General features: G+C 39.7%; 1 protein-coding gene across 1 annotated transcript in view; it reads left to right on the top strand.

Moving 5' to 3' along the window:
• The window catches only part of Dock3 (dedicator of cytokinesis 3), a 341,809-nt gene that overhangs the window by 212,795 nt on the left and 107,332 nt on the right, over nt 1–21,682 (top strand). Inside the window, exons 13-14 of the mRNA XM_032910506.1 lie at nt 18,628–18,716; nt 20,089–20,214. Coding sequence (XP_032766397.1) covers nt 18,628–18,716; nt 20,089–20,214 — 215 coding nt within the window. The remainder of the gene's footprint in view (nt 1–18,627; nt 18,717–20,088; nt 20,215–21,682) is intronic.

Raw genomic sequence — 21,682 nt, 5'->3', positions numbered from 1 at the left:
TTTGTTGAATATAGGCTTTTATAGTAAGATCTGATGATTTTTTGAATTTCCTCTGAATCTGTAGTTATGTCTCCCTTTTCATTTCTGATTTTGTTAATTTGGACACACTCTCTGTGTCCTCTCGTTAGTCTGGCTAAGGGTTTATCTATCTTGTTGATTTTCTCAAAGAACCAACTTTTGGTTCTGTTGATTCTTTCTATGATCCTTTTTGTTTCTACTTGGCTGATTTCAGCTCTGAGTTTGATTATTTCCTGCCTTCTACTCCTCCTGGGTGTACTTGCTTCTTTTTGTTCTAGAGCTTTTAGGTGTGCTGTCAAGCTGCTGACATATGTTCTCTCCTGTTTCTTTCTGCAGGCACTCAGAGCTATGAGTTTTCCTCTTAGCACAGTTTTCATTGTGTCCCATAAGTTTGGGTAAATTCTAAGAAGTTAAATTCTAAAAGTTAAATTCTAAGAAGTCTTTAATTTCTTTCGTTATTCCTTCCTTGACCAGGTTATCGTTGAGTAGAGCATTGTTCAACTTCCACGTATATGTGGGCGTTCTTCCCTTATTGTTATTGAAGACCAGCTTTAGGCCGTGGTGGTCTGATAGCACGCATGGGATTATTTCTATCTTTCTGTACCTGTTGAGGCCCGTTTTTTGACCAATTATATGGTCAATTTTGGAGAAAGTACCATGAGGAGCTGAGAAGAAGGTATAACCTTTTGCTTTAGGATAGAATGTTCTATAAATATCTGTTAAGTCCATTTGGTTCATGACTTCTCTTAGTCTGTCTACGTCTCTGTTTAATTTCTGTTTCCATGATCTGTCCATTGATGAGAGTGGGGTGTTGAAATCTCCTACTATTATTGTGTGAGGTGCAATATGTGTTTTGAGCTTTAGTAAGGTTTCTTTTACGTATGTAGGTGCCCTTGTATTTGGGGCACAGATATTTAGGATTGAGAGTTCATCTTGGTGGATTTTTCCTTTGATGAATATGAAGTGTCCTTCCTTATCTTTTTTGATGAGTTTTAGTTGAAAATTGATTTTATTTGATATTAGAATGGCTACTCCTGCTTGCTTCTTCCAACCATTTGCTTGGAAAGTTGATTTCCAGCCTTTCACTCTGAGGTAGTGTCTGTCTTTGTCTCTGAGGTGTGTTTCCTGTAGGTCTATCTTTGTCTCTGAGGTGTGTTTCCTGTAGGCAGAATGCAGGGTCCTCATTGCGTATCCAGTTTGTTAATCTATGCCTTTTTATTGGGGAGTTGAGACCATTGATGTTGAGAGATATTAAGGAATAGTGATTATTGCTTCCTGTTATATTCATATTTGGATGTGAGGTTATGTTTGTGTGCTTTTCTTCTCTTTGTTTTGTTGTCAAGACGATTAGTTTCTTGCTTTTTCTAGGGTGTTGCTTGCCTCCTTATGTTGGGCTTTACCATTTATTATCCTATGTAGTGCTGGATTTGTAGAAAGATATTGTGTAAATTTGGTTTTGTCATGGAATATCTTGGTTTCTCCATCTATGTTAATTGAGAGTTTTGCAGGTACAGTAACCTGGGCTGGCATTTGTGTTCTCTTAGGGTCTGTATGACATCTGTCCAGGATCTTCTGGCTTTCATAGTCTCTGGCGAAATTGTTTGTCTGGTGTGATTCAGATAGGTCTGCCTTTATATGTTACTTGACCTTTTTCCCTTACTTCTTTTAATATTCTTTCTTTATTTTGTGCATTTGATGTTTTGACTATTATGTGTCGGGAGGAGTTTCTTTTCTGGTCCAATCTATTTGGAGTTCTGTAGGCTTCTTGTATGCCTATGGGTATCTCTTTTTTTAGGTTAGGGAAGTTTTCTTCTATGATTTTGTTGAAGATATTTACTGGTCCTTTGAGCTGGGAGTCTTAACTCTCTTCTATACCTATTATCCTTAGGTTTGATCTTCTCATTGAGTCCTGGATTTCCTGTATGTTTTCGACCAGTAGCTTTTTCCACTTTACATTATCTTTGACAGTTGAGTCGATGATTTCTATGGAATCTTCTGCTCCTGAGATTCTCTCTTCTATCTCTTTTATTCTGTTGGTGATGCTTGTATCTATGGCTCCTTGTCTCTTCCTTTGGTTTTCTATATCCAGGGTTGTTTCCATGTGTTCTTTCTTGATTGCTTCTATTTCCATTTTTAATTCCTTCCACCGTTTGATTGTGTTTTCCTGGAATTCTTTCAGGGATTTTTGTGATTCCTTTCTATAGACTTTTACTTGTTTATTTATGTTTCCCTGGAATTCTTTCAGGGATTTTTGTGATTCCTCTCTGTAGGCTTCTACTTGTTTATTTATGTTTTCCCGTGGTTCTCTAAGGGAGTTCTTCATGTCTTTCTTGAAGTCCTCCAGCATCATGATCAGATATGATTTTGAAAGTAGATCTTGCTTTTCTGGTGTGTTTGAATATTCCGTGTTTGCTTTGGTGGGAGAATTGGGCTCCGATGATGCCATGTTGGTTTCTGTTCCTTGGGTTCTTGTGCTTGCCTCTTGACATCAGATTATTTCTAGTGTAACTTTGTTCTTCTATTTCTGACAGTGGCTAGACTGTCCTATAAGCCTGTGTGTTAGGAGTTCTGTAGATCTGTTTTCCTGTTTTCTTTCAGCCAGTTATGGGGACAGAGTGTTCTGCTTTCGGGCGTGCAGTTTTTCCTCTCTACAGGTCTTCAGCTGTTCCTGTGGGCCTGTGTCTTGAGTTCACCAGGCAGGTCGCTTGGAGCTGGAAGGTTTGTCTTACCTGTGGTCCCGAGGCTCAGGTTTGCTTGTGGGGTGTTGCTTATGAGCTCTCCCTGGCGGCAGTAACCAGGAAGATCTGCGCCGCCCCTTTCGGGAGCTTCTGTGCACCAGGGTTCCAGATGGCATTTGGTGTTTTCCTCTGGAGGCAGAGATATGGGCAGAGTGTAGTCTCCTCTGGTTTCCCAGGCGTGTCTGCCTCTCTGAAGGTTTAGCTCTCCCTCCCATGGGATTTGGGTGAAGAGAACTGTCTATCCTGAATACATAAAATTTTAGTCAGTATTAAAAGTAATTAAGTCAGGCCTTAACCAGAATTTAATAGTTACTATTAGAAGGAGGCAGACAAGATGGGAAGATTGCCTGACATTAGGCAGACAAGGACATGGAAGCATGATGTGAGAGTAAGGCTCTCTGGCTTCTCCTGCTCTCTCTATCTGCCTTTGGGACCAACCAGACCTATGTCTGGACTCCTGTTCCACCTTGGTCTCCTTATCTGAAAAGATGGGCTGGTAAAATACCACAGTGCTGTTTTTTTTCATTTTGGAAATGAACACAACAGTTATTGGCCTTTCACAGGCACTCTTAAAAATGCAAATTCATTTGTCTTAACAGCCCTTAAAATATTTTAAATGATGTTTTGGGGATACCTAACCAGGGAAATATGAGTGGATATATATCAGAAACCCAGAAATGAAGAGGATAATAAAATAATGGGGAAGAAATAAATAATAAGTGAGAAGAGTGTTATAAACTCTGTTGAACCTACACACCTGCCTTGTGCTTCTGGATGCTTGGAGAATCCATGTGGAAAGTAGAAGTTTTCTGTTCCTCTAATTTAATCCCTGGACATGCTGCTTAGTTATCTATGCTTGTTGTCCTATTTTGAAGAAAATGGGCTACCACAGCATTACACAGACGATGACATCTTTCATGCATCTTATAAGTGAAGACAAACTATTGACATCAGTAATCAGACTCTACATATTAATTTGATTGGGTATATCATAATCATGTTTGATTTTAATCATGAATCATTTGATTATTTAATAAATGCTCATATTTAAATTCTTTATAAAATATCCTAGTGATTGGATAAAATACACTGATGAAGCTACATCCATCTAAATAAAATGATTTGAATAGCTTCCCTTTATCCTTACCCCATACTTAACGTCACTCATACCCTCATCCTCAAGTACACAGTTAGCATATTTATTACTAGTCATTTGCCTTGAAATATACCCTCAACATGTTTGCCTTTGCTCCTGAATCATAGTAGTGAAATTTGCCCCATACATTACAGATGTCCCTCAGCGCAAGGTCTGCCCTCATTGAAATCCATCATCACTAATCTATAGGAATAGTTTTTTTTTTTAAATTGGGTAATTTCTGTTTCACCTTCCTCTAGAGACTTGTCTTTGAGGAAGACATAGAGTACCAGTCTGTTCTGGGTTTTTTGTTCTTCCTTCCTGCCTAGTTTGTTCCGGTTTCTTTTTTAATGCCTTTTTTCTTTTGCCTAGTACTTACTCCTTATATCTGTTCTCATATTTCTGAGGCCTATAATGCTCAATATATTCTTGGTGCTTTCTCTATTCTCTTTTATTTTTAAATCATTTTCTTTTTCATAACTCTATGAGTTAGATTTGGTACATGCTTCTAATTCCTCAAGAGAATGAGGAAGGACGATCTTGAGCTGTATGTCAGTCACCCTGAGCTATGGTGTGAGACCTTGTCTCAAAAAAAAATCATAACAACAAAAGAAGTATAGGCCAGAATTATCTATGTAGTTCTTGAAAACTGAATCCAAGAACACATCAAAATGATCATCCATCATGATCAAGTAGGCTTCATCCCAGGGATGCAGGGATCGTTCAATATATGGAAATCCATCAACATAATCCACTATATAAACAAACTTAAAAAAAAACTTTATAATCATCTCATTAGAATCTGAGAAAGCATTTGACAAAATTCAACATCCCTTCATGATAAAAGTCTTGAAAAGATCAGTAATTCAAACCTAAACCTATTAAAAGCAATATACAGCAAACCAGTAGCCAACATCAGACTAAATGGAAAGAAAGTTGAAGCAATCCCACTAAAATCAGGAACTAGACAAGGCTGCCCACTCTCTCCCTACCTATTCAGTATAGTACTTGGAAGTCGTAGCCAGGGCAATTAGACAACAAAAAGAGGTCAAAGGGTACAAATTGGAAAAGAAGAAGTGACTTAAGTGACCCCAAGAATTCCACCAGAGAACTCATACAGGTGATAAACAGCTTCAATAAAGTGTCTGGATATAAAATTAACTCAAACAAATCAGTAGCCTTCCTCTACTCAAAGGATAAACAGGATGAGAAAGAAATTAGAGAACTGACACCCTTCACAATAGTCACAAATAATATAAAATAGCTTGGGGTAACTCTAACCAAACAAGTGAAAAATCTGTATGACAAGAACTTCAAATCTCTGAAGACAGAAATTTAAGAAGATCTCAGAAGATGGAAAGATTTTCCCATGCTCATGGACTGGCAGAATTAATAAAGTAAAAAATGGCCATCTTGCTGAAAGCAATCTACAGATTCAATGCAATCCCTATCAAAATCCCAAGTCAATTCTTCACAGAGTTAAAGCAATTTGCAAATTCATTTGGAATAACAAAAAACACAGGATAGCCAAAACTGTCCTCAACAATAAAAGAACCTCGGGGGGGGGTGGGGGTGGGGGAATCACCATCCCTAACTGCCAGCTGTATTATAGAGCAATAGTGATAAAAACTATATGGTATTGGTACAGAGATAGGCAGGTAGATCAGTGGAATAGAATTGAAGACTCAGAAATAGACCCACACACCTATGGTTACTTGATCTTTGACAAAGGAGCTAAAACCATCCAATGGAAAAAAGCATTTTCAATAAATGGTTCTGCTTCCTGGTCGCTGCCGCCGCGGAGAGCCCGTGGGCAGCACCCCGCGAGCGAACTTGAGCCTCGGGACCACAGGTAAGACTAACTTATCTGCTGCAAGTGACTTGCCTGGTGGAATCGGGACAAACAGAGGCAGAATTCCTCTAGGACCGGGCACGTCCTGTGTTTACCGGAAGTCCCACACCCTCGGATCCCGGCCCGCAGCAGCTCTCTGCTCCCAGACCCCGTGGGAGACAGACCTTACCGCCTGGTCAGGTGGGCACTCCTGAGGCTGCAGAGCGGAAGAGACCACCAACACTGCCCACCCCTGCCCACATCCCTGGCCCAAGAGGAAACTGTACAAGGCCTCTGGGTTCCTGTGGGGGAGGGCCAAGGAGCGGCAGGAGCCCTGCCTGAGACACCGCCGGAACCTGAAGGAAACAGACCGGATAAACAGTTCTCTGCACCCAAATCCCGAGGGAGGGAGAGCTAAACCTTCAGAGAGGCAGACACGCCTGCGAAACCAGAAGAGACTGCTCTCTGCACACATTACTGATTCCAGAGGAAAGCACCAGAATCCATCTGGAACCCTGGTGCACGGAGGCTCCCGGAAGGGGCGGCGCAGATCTTCCTGGTCGCTGCCGCCACGGAGAGCCCGTGGGCAGCACCCCGCGAGCGAACTTGAGCCTCGGGACCACAGGTAAGACCAACTTTTCTGCTGCAAGTGACCTGCCTGGTGAACTCAAGGCACAAGTCCACAGGAACAGCTGAAGACCTGTAGAAAGGAAAAACTACACACCCGAAAGCAGAACACTCTGTCCCCATAACTGACTGAAAGAGAGGAAAACAGGTCTACAGCACTCCTGACACACAGGCCTATAGGACAGTCTAGCCACTGTCAGAAATAGCAGAACAAGGTAACAGCAGAGAAAACCTGATAGCGAGAGGCAAGCACAGGAACCTAAGCAACAGAAACCAAGACTACATGGCACCATCTGAGCCCAATTCTCCCATGAAAACAAACATGGAATATCCAAACACACCAGAAAAGCAAGATCTAGATTCAAAATCATATTTGACCATGATGCTGGAGAACTTCAAGAAAGACATGATGAACTCCCTTAGAGAACAAGTAGAAGCCTACAGAGAGGAATCGCAAAAATGCCTGAAAAACCAGGAAAACATAAATAAACAAGTAGAAGCCCATAGAGAGGAGACACAAAAATCCCTGAAAGAATTCCAGGAAAACACAATCAAACGGTGGAAGGAATTAAAAATGGAAATAGAAGCAATCAAGAAAGAACACATGGAAACAACCCTGGATATAGAAAACCAAAAGAAGAGACAAGGAGCTGTAGATACAAGCTTTACCAACAGAATACAAGAGATGGAAGAGAGAATCTCAGGAGCAGAAGATTCCATAGAAATCATTGACTCAACTGTCAAAGATAATGTAAAGCGGAAAAAGCTACTGGTCCAAAACATACAGGAAATCCAGGACTCAATGAGAAGATCAAACCTAAGGATAATAGGTATAGAAGAGAGTGAAGACTCCCAGCTCAAAGGACCAGAAAATATCTTCAACAAAATCATAGAAGAAAACTTCCCTAACCTAAAGAAAGAGATACCCATAGGCATACAAGAAGCCTACAGAACTCCAAATAGATTGGACCAGAAAAGAAACACCTCCGTCACATAATAGTCAAAACACCAAACGCACAAAATAAAGAAAAGAATATTAAAAGCAGTAAGGGAAAAAGGTCAAGTAACATATAAAGGCAGACCTATCAGAATCACACCAGACTTTTGCCAGAAACTATGAAGGCCAGAAGATCCTGGACTGATGTCATACAGACCCTAAGAGAACACAAATGCCAGCCCAGGCTACTGTATCCTGCAAAACTCTCAATTAACATAGATGGAGAAACCAAGATATTCCATGACAAAACCAAATTTACACAATATCTTTCTACAAATCCAGCACTACAAAGGATAATAAATGGTAAAGCCCAACATAAGGAGGCAAGCTATACCCAAGAAGAGGTAAGAAACTAATTGTCTTGGCAACAAAACAAAGAGAAGAAAAGCACACAAACATAACACATCCAAATATGAATATAACAGGAAGCAATAATCACTATTCCTTTAATATCTCTCAACATCAATGGCCTCAACTCCCCAATAAAAAGACATAGATTAACAAACTGGATACGCAACGAGGACCCTGCATTCTGTTGCCTACAGGAAACACACCTCAGAGACAAAGACAGACACTACCTCAGAGTGAAAGGCTGGAAAACAACTTTCCAAGCAAATGGTCGGAAGAAGCAAGCTGGAGTAGCCATTCTAATATCAAATAAAGTCAATTTTCAACTAAAAGTCATCAAAAAAGATAAGGAAGGACACTTTATATTTATCAAAGGAAAAATCCACCAAGATGAACTCTCAATCCTAAATATCTATGCCCCAAATACAAGGGCACCTACATACGTAAAAAAAAACCTTACTAAAGCTCAAAACACACATTGCACCTCACACAATAATAGTAGGAGACTTCAACACCACTCTCATCAATGGACAGATCATGGAAACAGAAATTAAACAGAGACATAGACAGACTAAGAGAAGTCATGAGCCAAATGGACTTAACGGATATTTATAGAACGTTCTACCCTAATGCAAAAGGATATACCTTCTTCTCAGCTCCTCATGGTACTTTCTCCAAAATTGACCATATAATTGGTCAAAAAACGGACCTCAACAGGTACAGAAAGATAGAAATAATCCCATGCGTGCTATCGGACCACCACGGCCTAAAGCTGGTCTTCAATAACAATAAGGGAAGAATGCCCACATATACGTGGAAGTTGAACAATGCTCTACTCAACGATAACCTGGTCAAGGAAGAAATAAAGAAAGAAATTAAAAACTTTTTAGAATTTAATGAAAATGAAGGTACAACATACCCAAACTTATGGGACACGATGAAAGCTGTGCTAAGAGGAAAACTCATAGCGCTGAGTGCCTGCAGAAAGAAACAGGAAAGAGCATATGTCAGCAGCTTGACAGCACACCTAAAAGCTCTAGAACAAAAAGAAGCAAATACACCCAAGAGGAGTAGAAGGCAAGAAATAATCAAACTCAGAGCTGAAATCAACCAAGTAGAAACTGAAAGACCATAGAAAGAATCAACAGAACCAAAAGTTGGTTCTTTGAGAAAATCAACAAGATAGATAAACCCTTAGCCAGACTAACGAGAGGACACAGAGAGTGTGTCCACATTAACAAAATCAGAAATGAAAAGGGAGACATAACTACAGATTCAGAGGAAATTCAAAAAATCATCAGATCTTACAATAAAATCCTATATTCAACAAAACTTGAAAATCTGCAGGAAATGGACAATTTCCTAGACAGATGCCAGGTACCGAAGCTAAATCAGGAACAGATAAACCAGTTAAACAACCCCATAACTCCTAAGGAAATAGAAGCAGTCATTAAAGGTCTCCCAACCAAAAAGAGCCCAGGTCCATATGGGTTTAGTGCAGAATTCTATCAGACCTTCATAGAAGACCTCATACCAATATTATCCAAACTATTCCACAAAATTGAAAGAGATGGAGCACTACCGAACTCCTTCTATGAAGCCACAATTACTCTTATACCTAAACCACACAAAGACCCAACAAAGAAAGAGAACTTCAGACCAATTTCCCTTATGAACATCGACGCAAAAATACTCAACAAAATTCTGGCAAACCGAATCCAAGAGCACATCAAAACAATCATCCACCATGATCAAGTAGGCTTCATCCCAGGCATGAAGGGATGGTTTAATATTCGGAAAACCATCAACGTGATCCATTATATAAACAAACTGAAAGAACAAAACCACATGATCATTTCATTAGATGCTGAGAAAGCATTTGACAAAATTCAACACCCCTTCATGATAAAAGTCCTGGAAAGAATAGGAATCCAAGGCCCATACCTAAACATAGTAAAAGCCATATACAGCAAACCAGTGGCTAACATTAAACTAAATGGAGAGAAACTTGAAGCAATCCCACTAAAATCAGGGACTAGACAAGGCTGCCCACTCTCTCCCTACTTATTCAATATAGTTCTTGAAGTTCTAGCCAGAGCAATCAGACAACAAAAGGAGGTCAAGGGATACAGATCGAAAAGAAGAAGTCAAAATATCACTATTTGCAGATGATATGATAGTATATTTAAGTGATCCCAAAAGTTCCACCAGAGAACTACTAAAAGCTGATAAACAACTTCAGCAAAGTGGCTGGGTATAAAATTAACTCAAATAAATCAGTAGCCTTCCTCACACAAAAGAGAAAAAAGTCGAGAAAGAAATTAGGGAAACGAAACCCTTCATAATAGACCCAAATAATATAAAGAACCTCGGTGTGACTTTAACCAAGCAAGTAAAATATTTGTACAACAAGAACTTCAAGACTCTGAAGAAAGAAATTGAAGAAGACCTCAGAAGATGGAAAAAGATCTCCCATGCTCATGGATTGCAGGATTAATATAGTAAAAATGGCCATTTTACCAAAAGCGATCTACAGATTCAATGCAATCCCCATCAAAATACCAATCCAATTCTTCAAAGAGTTAGACAGAACAATTTGCAAATTCATCTGGAATAACAAAAAACCCAGGATAGCTAAAACTATCCTCAACAATAAAAGGACTTCAGGGGAATCACTATCCCTGAACTCAACAGTATTACAGAGCAATAGTGATAAAAACTGTATGGTATTGGTACAGAGACAGACAGATAGACCAATGGAATAGAATTGAAGACCCAGAAATGAACCCACACACCTATGGTCACTTGATTTTTGACAAAGGAGCCAAAACCATCCAATGGAAAAAAAGATAGCATTTTCAGCAAATGGTGCTGGTTCAACTGGAGGTCAACATGTAGAAGAATGCAGATCGATCCATGCTTATCACCCTGTACAAAGCTTAAGTCCAAGTGGATCAAGGACCTCCACATCAAACCAGACACACTCAAACTAATAGAAGAAAAACTAGGGAAGCATCTGGAACACATGGGCACTGGAAAAAATTTCCTGAACAAAACACCAATGGCTTATGCTCTAAGATCAAGAATCGACAAATGGGATCTCATAAAACTACAAAGCTTCTGTAAGGCAAAGGACACTGTGGTTAGGACAAAACGGCAAGCAACAGATTGGGAAAAGATCTTTACCAATCCTACAACAGATAGAGGGCTTATATCCAAAATATACAAAGAACTCAAGAAGTTAGACCGCAGGGAGACAAATAACCCTATTAAAAAATGGGGTTCAGAGCTAAACAAAGAATTCACAGCTGAGGAATGCTGAATGGCTGAGAAACACCTAAAGAAATGTTCAACATCTTTAGTCATCAGGGAAATGCAAATCAAAACAACCCTGAGATTTCACCTCACACCAGTGAGAATGGCTAAGATCAAAAACTCAGGTGACAGCAAATGCTGGCGAGGATGTGGAGAAAGAGGAACACTCCTCCATTGTTGGTGGGGTTGCAGACTGGTACAACCATTCTGGAAATCAGTCTGGAGGTTCCTCAGAAAATTGGACATTGAACTGCCTGAGGATCCAGCTATACCTCTCTTGGGCATATACGCAAAAGATGCCCCAACATATAAAAAAGACACGTGCTCCACTATGTTCATCGTAGCCTTATTTATAATAGCCAGAAGCTGGAAAGAACCCAGATGCCCTTCAACAGAGGAATGGATACAGAAAATGTGGTACATCTACACAATGGAATATTACTCAGCTATCAAAACAATGACTTTATGAAATTCAGAGGCAAATGGTTGAATTGGAAAATATCATCCTGAGTGAGCTAACCCAATCACAGAAAGACATACATGGTATGCACTCACTGATAAGTGGCTATTAGCCCAAATGCTTGAATTACCCTAGATGCCTAGAACAAATGAAACTCAAGACGGATGATCAAAATGTGAAGGCTTCACTCCTTCTTTAAAAGGGAACAAGAATACCCTTGGCAGGGAAGAGAGAGGCAAAGATTAAAACAGAGACTGAAGGAACACCCATTCAGAGTCTGCCCCACATGTGGCCCATACATATACAGCCACCCAATTAGACAAGATGGATGAAGCAAAGAAGTGCAGACCGACAGGAGCGGGATGTAGATCGATCCTGAGAGACACAGCCAGAATACAGCAAATACAGAGGCGAATGCCAGCAGCAAACCACTGAACTGAGAACGGGACCCCGCTGAAGGAATCAGAGAAAGAACTGAAGAGCTTGAAGGGGCTTGAGACCCCATATGTACAACAATGCCAAGCAACCAGAGCTTCCAGGGACTAAGCCACTACCTAAAGACTATACATGGACTGACCCTGACTCTGACCTCATAGGTAGCAATGAATATCCTAGTAAGATCACCAGTGGAAGGGGAAGCCCTGGGTCCTGCTAAGACTGAACCCCCAGTGAACTAGACTGTCGGGGGGGGCGGCAATGGGGGGAGGGGGAGGAACACCCATAAGGAAGGGGGGGAGGGAAGGGGATGTTTGCCCGGAAACCGGGAAAGGGAATAACACTCGAAATGTACATAAGAAATACTCAAGTTAATAAAAATAAATAAATAAATAAATAAATGGTTCTGGTTCCACTGGCATGTAGAACAATGCAAATTGATCCATTCTTATCTTCTTGTACAAAGATCAAGTCCAAGTGGATCTTAGACCTCCACATAAAAACAGATACTCTGAAACTAATAGAAGAGAAATTGGGTAAGAGCCTCGAACACATGGGTACAGGGGAAAATTTCCCGAACAAAACACCAATGGCTTATACTCTAAGAAAGAATCAATAAATGGGACCTCATAAAATTACAAAGCTTTTGTAAGGCAAAGGACACTGTCAATAGGACAAAACGGCAACCAACAGATTGGGAAATCCTATGTCAGATAGAGGGCTAATATCCAATATATACGAAGAACCCAGTATCCAGAGAATCAAATAACACTTTTAAAAAATGAAGTACGGAGGTAAACAAAGGGTTCTCAATTGAGGAAACTTGAATGGCTGAGAAGTACCTAAAGAAATGTTCAACATCCTTAGTCATCAGGAAAATGCAAATCAAAATAACCCTGAGATTCTACCTCACACCAGTCAGAATGGCTTAGATCAAAAACTCAGGTGACAGCAAATACTAGCGAGAATGTGGAGAAAGAGGAACACTCCTCCCATTGTTGGCGGGATTGCAAGCTGGTCCAACCACTCTGTAAATCAGTCTGGCAGTTCCTCAGAAAATTGGACACAGTACTACCTGAGGACCCAGCTATACCACTCCTGCGCATATATCCAAAAGATGCTCCAACAGATAACATGGACACATGCTCCACTATGTCCATAGCAGCCTTTTTTATAATAGCTGGAAGCTAGAAAGAAACCAGATGTCCCTCAACAGAGGAATGGATACAGAAAATGTGCTACATTTACACAATGGAGTACTACTCAGCTATTTAAAAAAATGACCATGAAATTCTTAAGCAAATGGATGGAAATAGAAAATATCATTCTGAGTGAGGTAACCCAATCACAAAAGAACACACATGGCATGTACTCACTGAGAAGCAGATATTAGCCCAAGAGCTCTGACTACTCAAGATACAATTTACAAACCACATGAAGCTTGAGAAGAATGATGAACAAAGTGTAGATGCATCAATTCTTCTTAGAAGGGTTGGAACAAAAATACTGACAGGAGGAAATATGGAGACAAAGTTTGGAGCAGAGACGAAAGAAGGGCCATCCAGAGACTGCCCCTCCTGGGGATCAATCCTATATACAACCATCAAACCCAGACACTATTGTAGATGCCAACAAGTGCGTGGTGACAGGAGCCTGATATAGCTGTCTTCTGAGAGGCTCTGCCAGAGCATGAAAAATACAGAGGTGGATGCTTGCAGCCAACCATTGAACTGAGAACAGGGTCCCCAATGGAGGATTTGGAGAAAGGACTAAAATAACTGAAAGGGTTTGCAACCTCATAAGAAGAGCTATATCAACCAACCAGAATCCCCCAGAGCTCCCAGAGACTAAACCACCATCCCAAGAGTACACATGGAGCCACCCATGGGCTCCAGCCATATATGTAGCAGAGGTCGGCCTTGTCTGGCAGCAATGGGAGGAGAGACCCTTGGTCCTATCAAGGCTCAATGCCCCAGTGTAGGGAAATGTCAGGGCAGAAAGGTGGGAGGGATTGAGTGGATGAGTGAGGGAGCACCCTCATAGGAGCAGGGGGTGGGGAGTACATAGGATAGCATCTTCTAGATGAGAATCTGAGAAAGGAGATAACATTTGAAATGTAAGTAAATTCCAATAAAAGTTTTAAAGTAAAAAAAAAGTGAAAAAGAAAAGAAAATTACAACAACAAAAGAAGTATAGGCTAGAATTATCTGTATAACTACAGAAATGAGGTTGGAGGTGTCAATATCAACTTGTCTATCTTAATACATAGGCAGATGGTTATATATAAACAATTTGTAAATATTTCTGTATACATAGTTTTATATACATTATAAATACATATAAAGAACATGTATCTAAATATATACTTGTACGTATATGCACACATTATTTCCTTATTCTGTCGCTTGAAGAGGCCAACACGTATAATTTTTTTGAACTTGATAATACACTTTTTCTTTATACTAATCCAAACTTATGACTTGTGGATAAGAGTGGGCATATAAATGATGTGTTTGTCAGCCCAGAGTGGGGTTTTTGTAATTTAAAATTACAGAGTATTTTTGTCTAAATATGCCAGCAATAACAACAACATTGGTTATGACTAAGGGAGTCTGCTAGAGGCTTGGAAAGATAGAAAGTCATGAAGTGATCAAGTCTAAAAAGTACCTGCTAATTTCATAAATCTAGAAAGATGTCAAGAAAAAATGTTATTAAAGCAGGTCTTTTGGGATCCTCATCAGCTGGACACCTTGATGTCTTGACTGCTTGAACCAAAGGCAGTGCATAAGTCAGACAGGAAGGCCCACAGGCACTGCTGCCAACACCTCTCAGTGTTTGTTACCAGCTGAATTATAAATCATAAACAACCATTCTACAGCACTCTCCTTCTTTGTTTAGAAAGAATTCTGTAAGCAGAAGTGTCCCTCAGAACTCTGTTTAATCATTCATCAAAACAGTTGGGAGCATATGAAGCCTAGCGACTTGACTAAGAAGTCAAAAAAAAAAAAACAAACAAAAAACAGAACAAAACAAACAAAAAAAAACCTGATTCATTATCAAAATACGTTTGTGAGTGACCTTTGAATAATCCCTTTCATTTAGAACCTTGTGATGCACCATACTTCTAGATGGAATGTTGTTATAATCCTTATGTTGTTTTTTCTTTCTGGAAGTGGACACTTCTGAGTGACCCATAAACAATACTAAGATCCTGTGTATTTTCTTTGTTCATGGATCCTGTTTTGTGCACTCGTTAGTACTATAAACAAGGGCTTAGGGTAGAATTCTAAAGAGTTAAATAAAAATTTCAAGAGATGACCCAAATCTCATTGTGTTTTCTTAGAATCTTCTTTAGGTTTAAGGATTTATTTGTGGTCTTTCTCTTTGAGTTGCCTTTGATAGAGTCACTAAATATCAGGATATAACAGAATCAGGCTCTTCTCTAGCCTCTTGTATTCCGCAGAAGGAACGTACAAGTTCTCAGATGTTCAGGAGTCCAGCATATCTGTTAAGCTTTCCACCCCGAGACCATGAGTTCCTCAGCCACTATTCTCACAAGCTTCTCATTGTCTCATATGGTTGAAATGGTGTCTACATTGCCTGACCTCCGAAAGAATTCGTCCCCACTAGGGCTAGTATAATGACAACTGGATAACAACAGATGCTTACTCCAGAATAAAAAGTGTTGAGGGGAAAAAATGCCACACAGAACAGAGAAGCTAATTGTTCAAACTGGCAGATGGATTGCACTTTTGGCACATCACTTTTCTAAATAAAATAAATGAGGCCTGGATGTTTTTATTCTTGCAAGGATTATGTGAATACTAGGAAACTCTACAGGGAGGGAAGAGGCGGGAGTGGGACTGATCTAAAAAAAAAACATCTTTAAGCTCTTATTTTAGTAAAAGTAAAGCATGACATTGTTTTGCTTTTCTGTTAATAATTTTACTGAGTCTCTTGGACCTGCTGCTGCTCACCTGACTCACTCAAGAGAGGCTCCACTAACCTGTACTGATCAGTATCTAAAGTTCCATATTATCCACTAAAACATCATTGGTCCCTTTTTTCTTACATGGACATTTCGAGGCTTAAATATAAATTGTAAAGGGATATCTGATAACATTGTTTCAGGAAGCAGTCACATTTGGACCATCTAGTAATAAAGTGCCACCAGGATATAACCCTTAACAGACAAACCATTTTGGCTAGAAATGCAGCTCACCTGTTAGGTTTGAGTATTCAATTACTGACTTATACAAATTGTCACCTCAACTGTTAAATATACCACATTAATGATTCATATGGTAAAGAAATAAAAGCTAATGACATGGATGTTTTAAGCAGTAGTATTTGTTGAGAGAAACATTTCTTATCAGGAATTTTATCTCTCTGTTTCTGTGTGTGTATGTCTCTGTCTCTCTTTGAGGTGTGTGTGTGTGTGTGTGTGTGTGTGCACACGCGCGCATTTGTAGAGTTAGAAAAGAGAGCTTATTCTACTTTAAAGATGACAGTATTTTTCCCTCTCAAAAAAAAAAATATGTATACCTGGTGATGTAGCTCAGGGCCAAAAATGTGTTTAGTAGCATGAGGCCTTGGGTTTGATTCTTAGCACCCCCAAAAACGTACGTATGTATGTATATATGTATGTATGTATGTGTATATATTATATACATATTATATATTATATTATGTTTATGTGTATGCATCTAGCAAGCATTCATTTTAAAGTTTCAAAGTTTTATATATTTATATATGTTATATATTAATATGCATATTCTTATTACATATATGCAAGGGTTCATTTTCGTTTCTACTGTTTCCCAAAGTGTCAATCTTTTATATTTAACAATAAAAGAGCTTAATCTAATTGTAAAATATGCTTGTTTCTGCATGAGAGTAAGAAATTTCTTTCTCCTCAAATTTATTAGTACACATTGGGCCACTATACCAGATGATTTAAATCTTCTTTTTAAAATTAATTTAGTTATTTATTCACTTTACATCCCAATCGCTGCCCCCTGGAGCCAACCTCACACAGTCCCTCCCCCATGTCTCCCTCCTCTTCTCTGAGTGGGTAGAGGTCTCCACCCCCCAGATATCCCCCATTCCCTGGCACATCAAGTTTCTGCATGTGTAGGTCCATCCTCAACCATTGAGGCTAGACAAAATAGCCTGGTTAGGGGAATGGATTCCACAGACAGGCAACAGCATTAGGGACAGTTCCTGCTCCAGTTATTGGGGGACCCACATAAAGACTGAGCTACACATCTACTATATATGTATGGGAGTTCTAGGTCCAGCTTGTATGCTGTTGGTTCAGTCTTTGAGATCCCCCCAACGGTTCAGGTTTGTTGACTCTGTTGGTCTTCCTGTGGAATTCTTATTCCCTTTGAGGCCATCAGTCCTCTTCCCTCCGTAAGAGTTCTGAGCTCTATCCAGCATTTGGCTAGGAGTCTCTGCATCTGTTTCAGTCAGCTGCTGGGTGGAGCCTCTTAGAGGACAGTTATGCTAGACTTCTGTCTGCAAGCATAACAGAATATCACTAATAGTGTCAGGGGTGGTGCTTGCCCATGGGATGAGTCTCAAGTTGTTTTGAGTGTTGGTTGGATGTTTCCTCAGTCTCTGCTCCATCTTTGTCCCCGAGTTACTTGTAGACAGGACAAATTATGGTTCAAAGTTTTGTAGGTAAATTGATGTCCTTATCTCTTCGCTGGGCATCCTGCCTGTTTACAGGAGGTCGCCTCTTCAGATTCCTTATCCTCACTGCTATGAGTCTCAGCTACAATCACTCCCATTGATTTCTTGAAGCCTCCCCAATCCCAGGTCTCTGGCACAGCCTAGCGATGATTCCCACCCCAGCTGCAGATTTCCATTCATTCTCCTGACTCGCCCCATACCTGATCCTGTATCCCTCCCATTCCCTTCCCATCTCCTCTCCCACCTAGATCCCTTTCTCCATCTGCCTCCTATGACTATTTTATTTTCCTAAGTGAGATTCAAGCATCCTTGCTTGGGCCTTACTTCTTGTTTAGCTTCTTTGGGGCTGTGGCGTGTAACATAGTACCTGTATTTTATGGCTAATGTCCACTTATCAGTGAGGACATACTATGCATATCCTTTTGGGTCTCAGTTACCTCACTCAGAATATTTTCTAGCTTCTTCCATTTGCCTACAACACTTATAATGTCTTTGTTTTTAATAGCTAAATAATATTCCACTGTGTGAATGAACCACAATTTCTGTGTCCATTTTTCAACTGAGAGACATCTGAGTTGTTTCCAGCTTCTGGCTATTACGAGTAAAGCTGCTATAACATAGTGGACCACATGTCCTTGTAGTATGGTGGAGCATCTTTTAGGTGTATGGCCAGGAGTGGTATAGTTGGAGGTCTTTAGGTAGAACTGTTTTCAATTTTCTGAGAAATAGCCAGATTGATTTCCAGAGTAGTTGTACAAGTTTGCACTCCCATCAGCAATGGAGGAGTGTTCCCCTTGTTCTACATCCTTGGCAGCATGGGCTGTCTCTTGAGTTTTTGATCTTAGCCATTCTGATGTGTATAAGATGGATCTCAGGGTTATTTTGATTTGCAGTTTCCTGAAGACTACGGACATTGAACATGTCTTTAAGTGCTTCTTGGCATTTGAGATTCTTCTGTTGAGTAGTCTCTGTTAAGCTCTGTACCCTATTTTTTTATGAGCCATAAAATGTGTCCTTCTGTTACAGATGTAACAACGAGAGTGAATGGACCCAGATTCATGAGAACATCATCCGAAAGTCAAGTACCAAGTACTCTGCCCCCAGTGCCAGCCATGGTGATGTATTTCTTTGGCTAGAAAATTTGGTGTTGCATTTGTAAAGTGCTAATGTTACACTGCGGTGGTTGGTATTGATTGACTGTGCTGTGTAAAGTTAAATTTCCTATCCACATTGTTTCCTTCCTAGGAAATTTCTAGTTGTAGTTCTTCATATAGTCATTTAAGACATTTTAGTATCTGCTGACTAAAATACAGTTTGACCTTTTTAATAATGACCTCTATACACTTTGCTAACTTCAACTCTAGTCCAGTGAGTAAAGTGTTTTAAGGTTTGTAACATTTCAAAGTCTGTTTTCTTTAACAAAAAGACAAATATCAGTCTCAGTTTTTTTTTTCTGTTCCTGTTGGATCTCAGTATCATGAAGAAAGCCTGACAGTAATGAGTTAGTGAAGAGTCTGGAACCAGGAAGAAAGTCTTTCAAAGCAGCTTTCCTCTTAATCAACTTCATTTCTTTTACCTTCCTCTCAACCTGTGTTTAAGTAATTTATATATGAATCTCGGTGAAATTTTACACTGTGGATTGTTTTCTAAGTTCAACATTCATTATTAAATTAGAACTACTACTTAAAAGCATAAGCGCTTTTATATACTGTTGTAGATCCAATTTATATAGAATGTTTTTTCCCTGAGTTTCTACCTTCAAATCATTTCATAACCTCTTTTATATAATTTCTATTTTAATCTTCATAGCACCTGTTGAAAATTAAAAATTTGTTTCATATAACAGTATAAAATCTCCACAAAGTCTGACATTTTTTTCTTGTTGAAAGATACTTCCCAGGTGGGAGGGCTGTCAAAGGAGATTCATATCAGCAGCTACGAAGGTTGAGGCCTTCACTGATGACCAATTAATTTCTCTAAAATCTGTAGTATGTGTGTCCTGAGAACTTTTTTTATGGTTTTATTATTATCATGGCAGCCTTGGATGTTGAACCTAGGGCCTTGCAGTTTGTCTACATTGTGCCCTGAGTGCACAACTTGCATTGTTCATCTACAACATCCCAAATTTTGTAGGAGCCTGGCAGGCCCTAGGCAGGATGCTGAAGAGCAGGAAGGAGGCAGCTCAGTCTCTACGACTTTAGACTAGTCTGTGTTTAATGGACTTATTTTGTGTGATGTTGAGATCACCTTAATTTTATAGCTTTCTATTCGTGCTTCAAAATAAGTAATATTTTCTACTTTGATTATTTTTCTAAGAAAACTTTCAGGGCAATGGTATAGATTAATGATAATGTGCTTGCCCAAGATGTAATCTTAAGTTCTATCTCTAGCACTGGGGCAGGAGAGATGAAAAAGAGACCAAAATTGGTGTCTTTTTTAGTAATGTTCACTGGGCAGTCTGAATAAGAAAATGTTTTGTTTTTGTAGGTCTTATTATTTCTCTACAGCTTTTTCGTGGTGACATGGAACAGATTCGGAGAGAAAATCCCATGATATTTAATAGAGGATTAGCAATTACAAGAAAATTGGGATTCCCTGATGTTATCATGCCAGGTAGGCAGAACTACTTGGGGATGGGAAGGAAGGTGCATTAGCAGGATGGAGTTTAGTGCTCCTTTCTTAAGCAGGTGGTAAGCCATTCAGATGAGCTACACAACCATCAAAGTCTCTGCCTTCCAAGTCAGGTAGCTGAGTGTCGTTTCTAGCAGTAGACCTCTGGGTCTTATAAGCATTTGTTCTTACCAGAAGCCCCCACACCATACCGGGGCAGTATGACAGTTCAGCAGATAGGCTTGGGGAGTCTTGGTGATAAGAGAATCAACATGAAATTTCTTCATAGAGATGTGTTTTGTAACCACCTCTTCTATCACATTCCCTAGTTAAGGATTATTCTTTGTAAGAATTTCCTGCTTAAGGGGAAGAATTTATCAAATATGTGCCTGCACTATCAGAGACTGTCATTTGTATAGGAATTACAAGTACATTTTAATGTAACAAAAAAATAGATCACATGAATAATATATATAGATTTCAGTATATTATATATATAATATATAATATATATAGATTTCTACATATTCCTGCCTGGTCATTTCTCAGTATTTCTATGGAAGTCCATAGGCAAATACTAGGCACATGCTTTCTACTAGGTGGACTGAGGTAGATCGATCCAAGTGGACTACTAGAGCTGAAGCAACTGTTAGATGGGAAAGAGATGGGTAGAGATTGATGGCAGGCAGTTTGATAATCAAGAAGATGTGAAGGAATAGGGATCTCAGAACAGGCAGATACCTGGTTGTCTGAATACAGTTTAGGAGAGGCAGACCTACCCTCAGCTGAGTTTTAATTCCTTGTACAAAGCTTGTTTTGCTGAGAAAAACCAGATCAGGATGGACTAAATTGTCACTATTTTGGAGGTCATCTGTTAGTTCTTCCTGCTTCTTCAGTCATCCTCTCATTGGGAACATTTGCCAATATTCTCCTAAAGAAGAGTGTGACTTAAGCATAAAGAAGACCCACACAGTGTGTTCTGCTGCCTTTCAGCTACTCCATCTTGCTCAGATTTATTTTATATGGCTTTCATTCTCTCCCCATGGACACTGTGAGTGCAGAGCAAGCTGCTGTGCACAGCCTTTACTTCCTACTGATGAACACAGGGGCTCTTTCGATGGCAAATTTAGGCCAGCTAGGCCAATTATGTTTATTGCTAAGTGCTAGGAGACTTCATGCTTATGAAGGGCCTCCATCTGCCTATTGTACAGGTGAGTATTCCATTGGAAGTTTTTCCTATACTTTTCCTGATCCCATTCTTCAGACCTGCCTATACCCCATAATCAGGGAAAGAAAAGCCCAAACAACAGTCTCTAGCTTTGCAGCCGTGGTTTTGAAAGATTAGAGGCTTACAAAAATTGACCTAATGACCTTTCAAAATTAGATAACTGAGGTGTGACTTAAGCATAAAGAAGACCCACACAGTGTGTTCTGCTGCCTTTCAGCTACTCCATCTTGCTCAGATTTATTT

The sequence above is a fragment of the Rattus rattus genome, chromosome 8 (assembly GCF_011064425.1).
Source record: "Rattus rattus isolate New Zealand chromosome 8, Rrattus_CSIRO_v1, whole genome shotgun sequence".
Classification (NCBI taxonomy): domain Eukaryota; kingdom Metazoa; phylum Chordata; class Mammalia; order Rodentia; family Muridae; genus Rattus; species Rattus rattus.
This window is presented reverse-complemented; position numbering and strand designations above follow the sequence as displayed.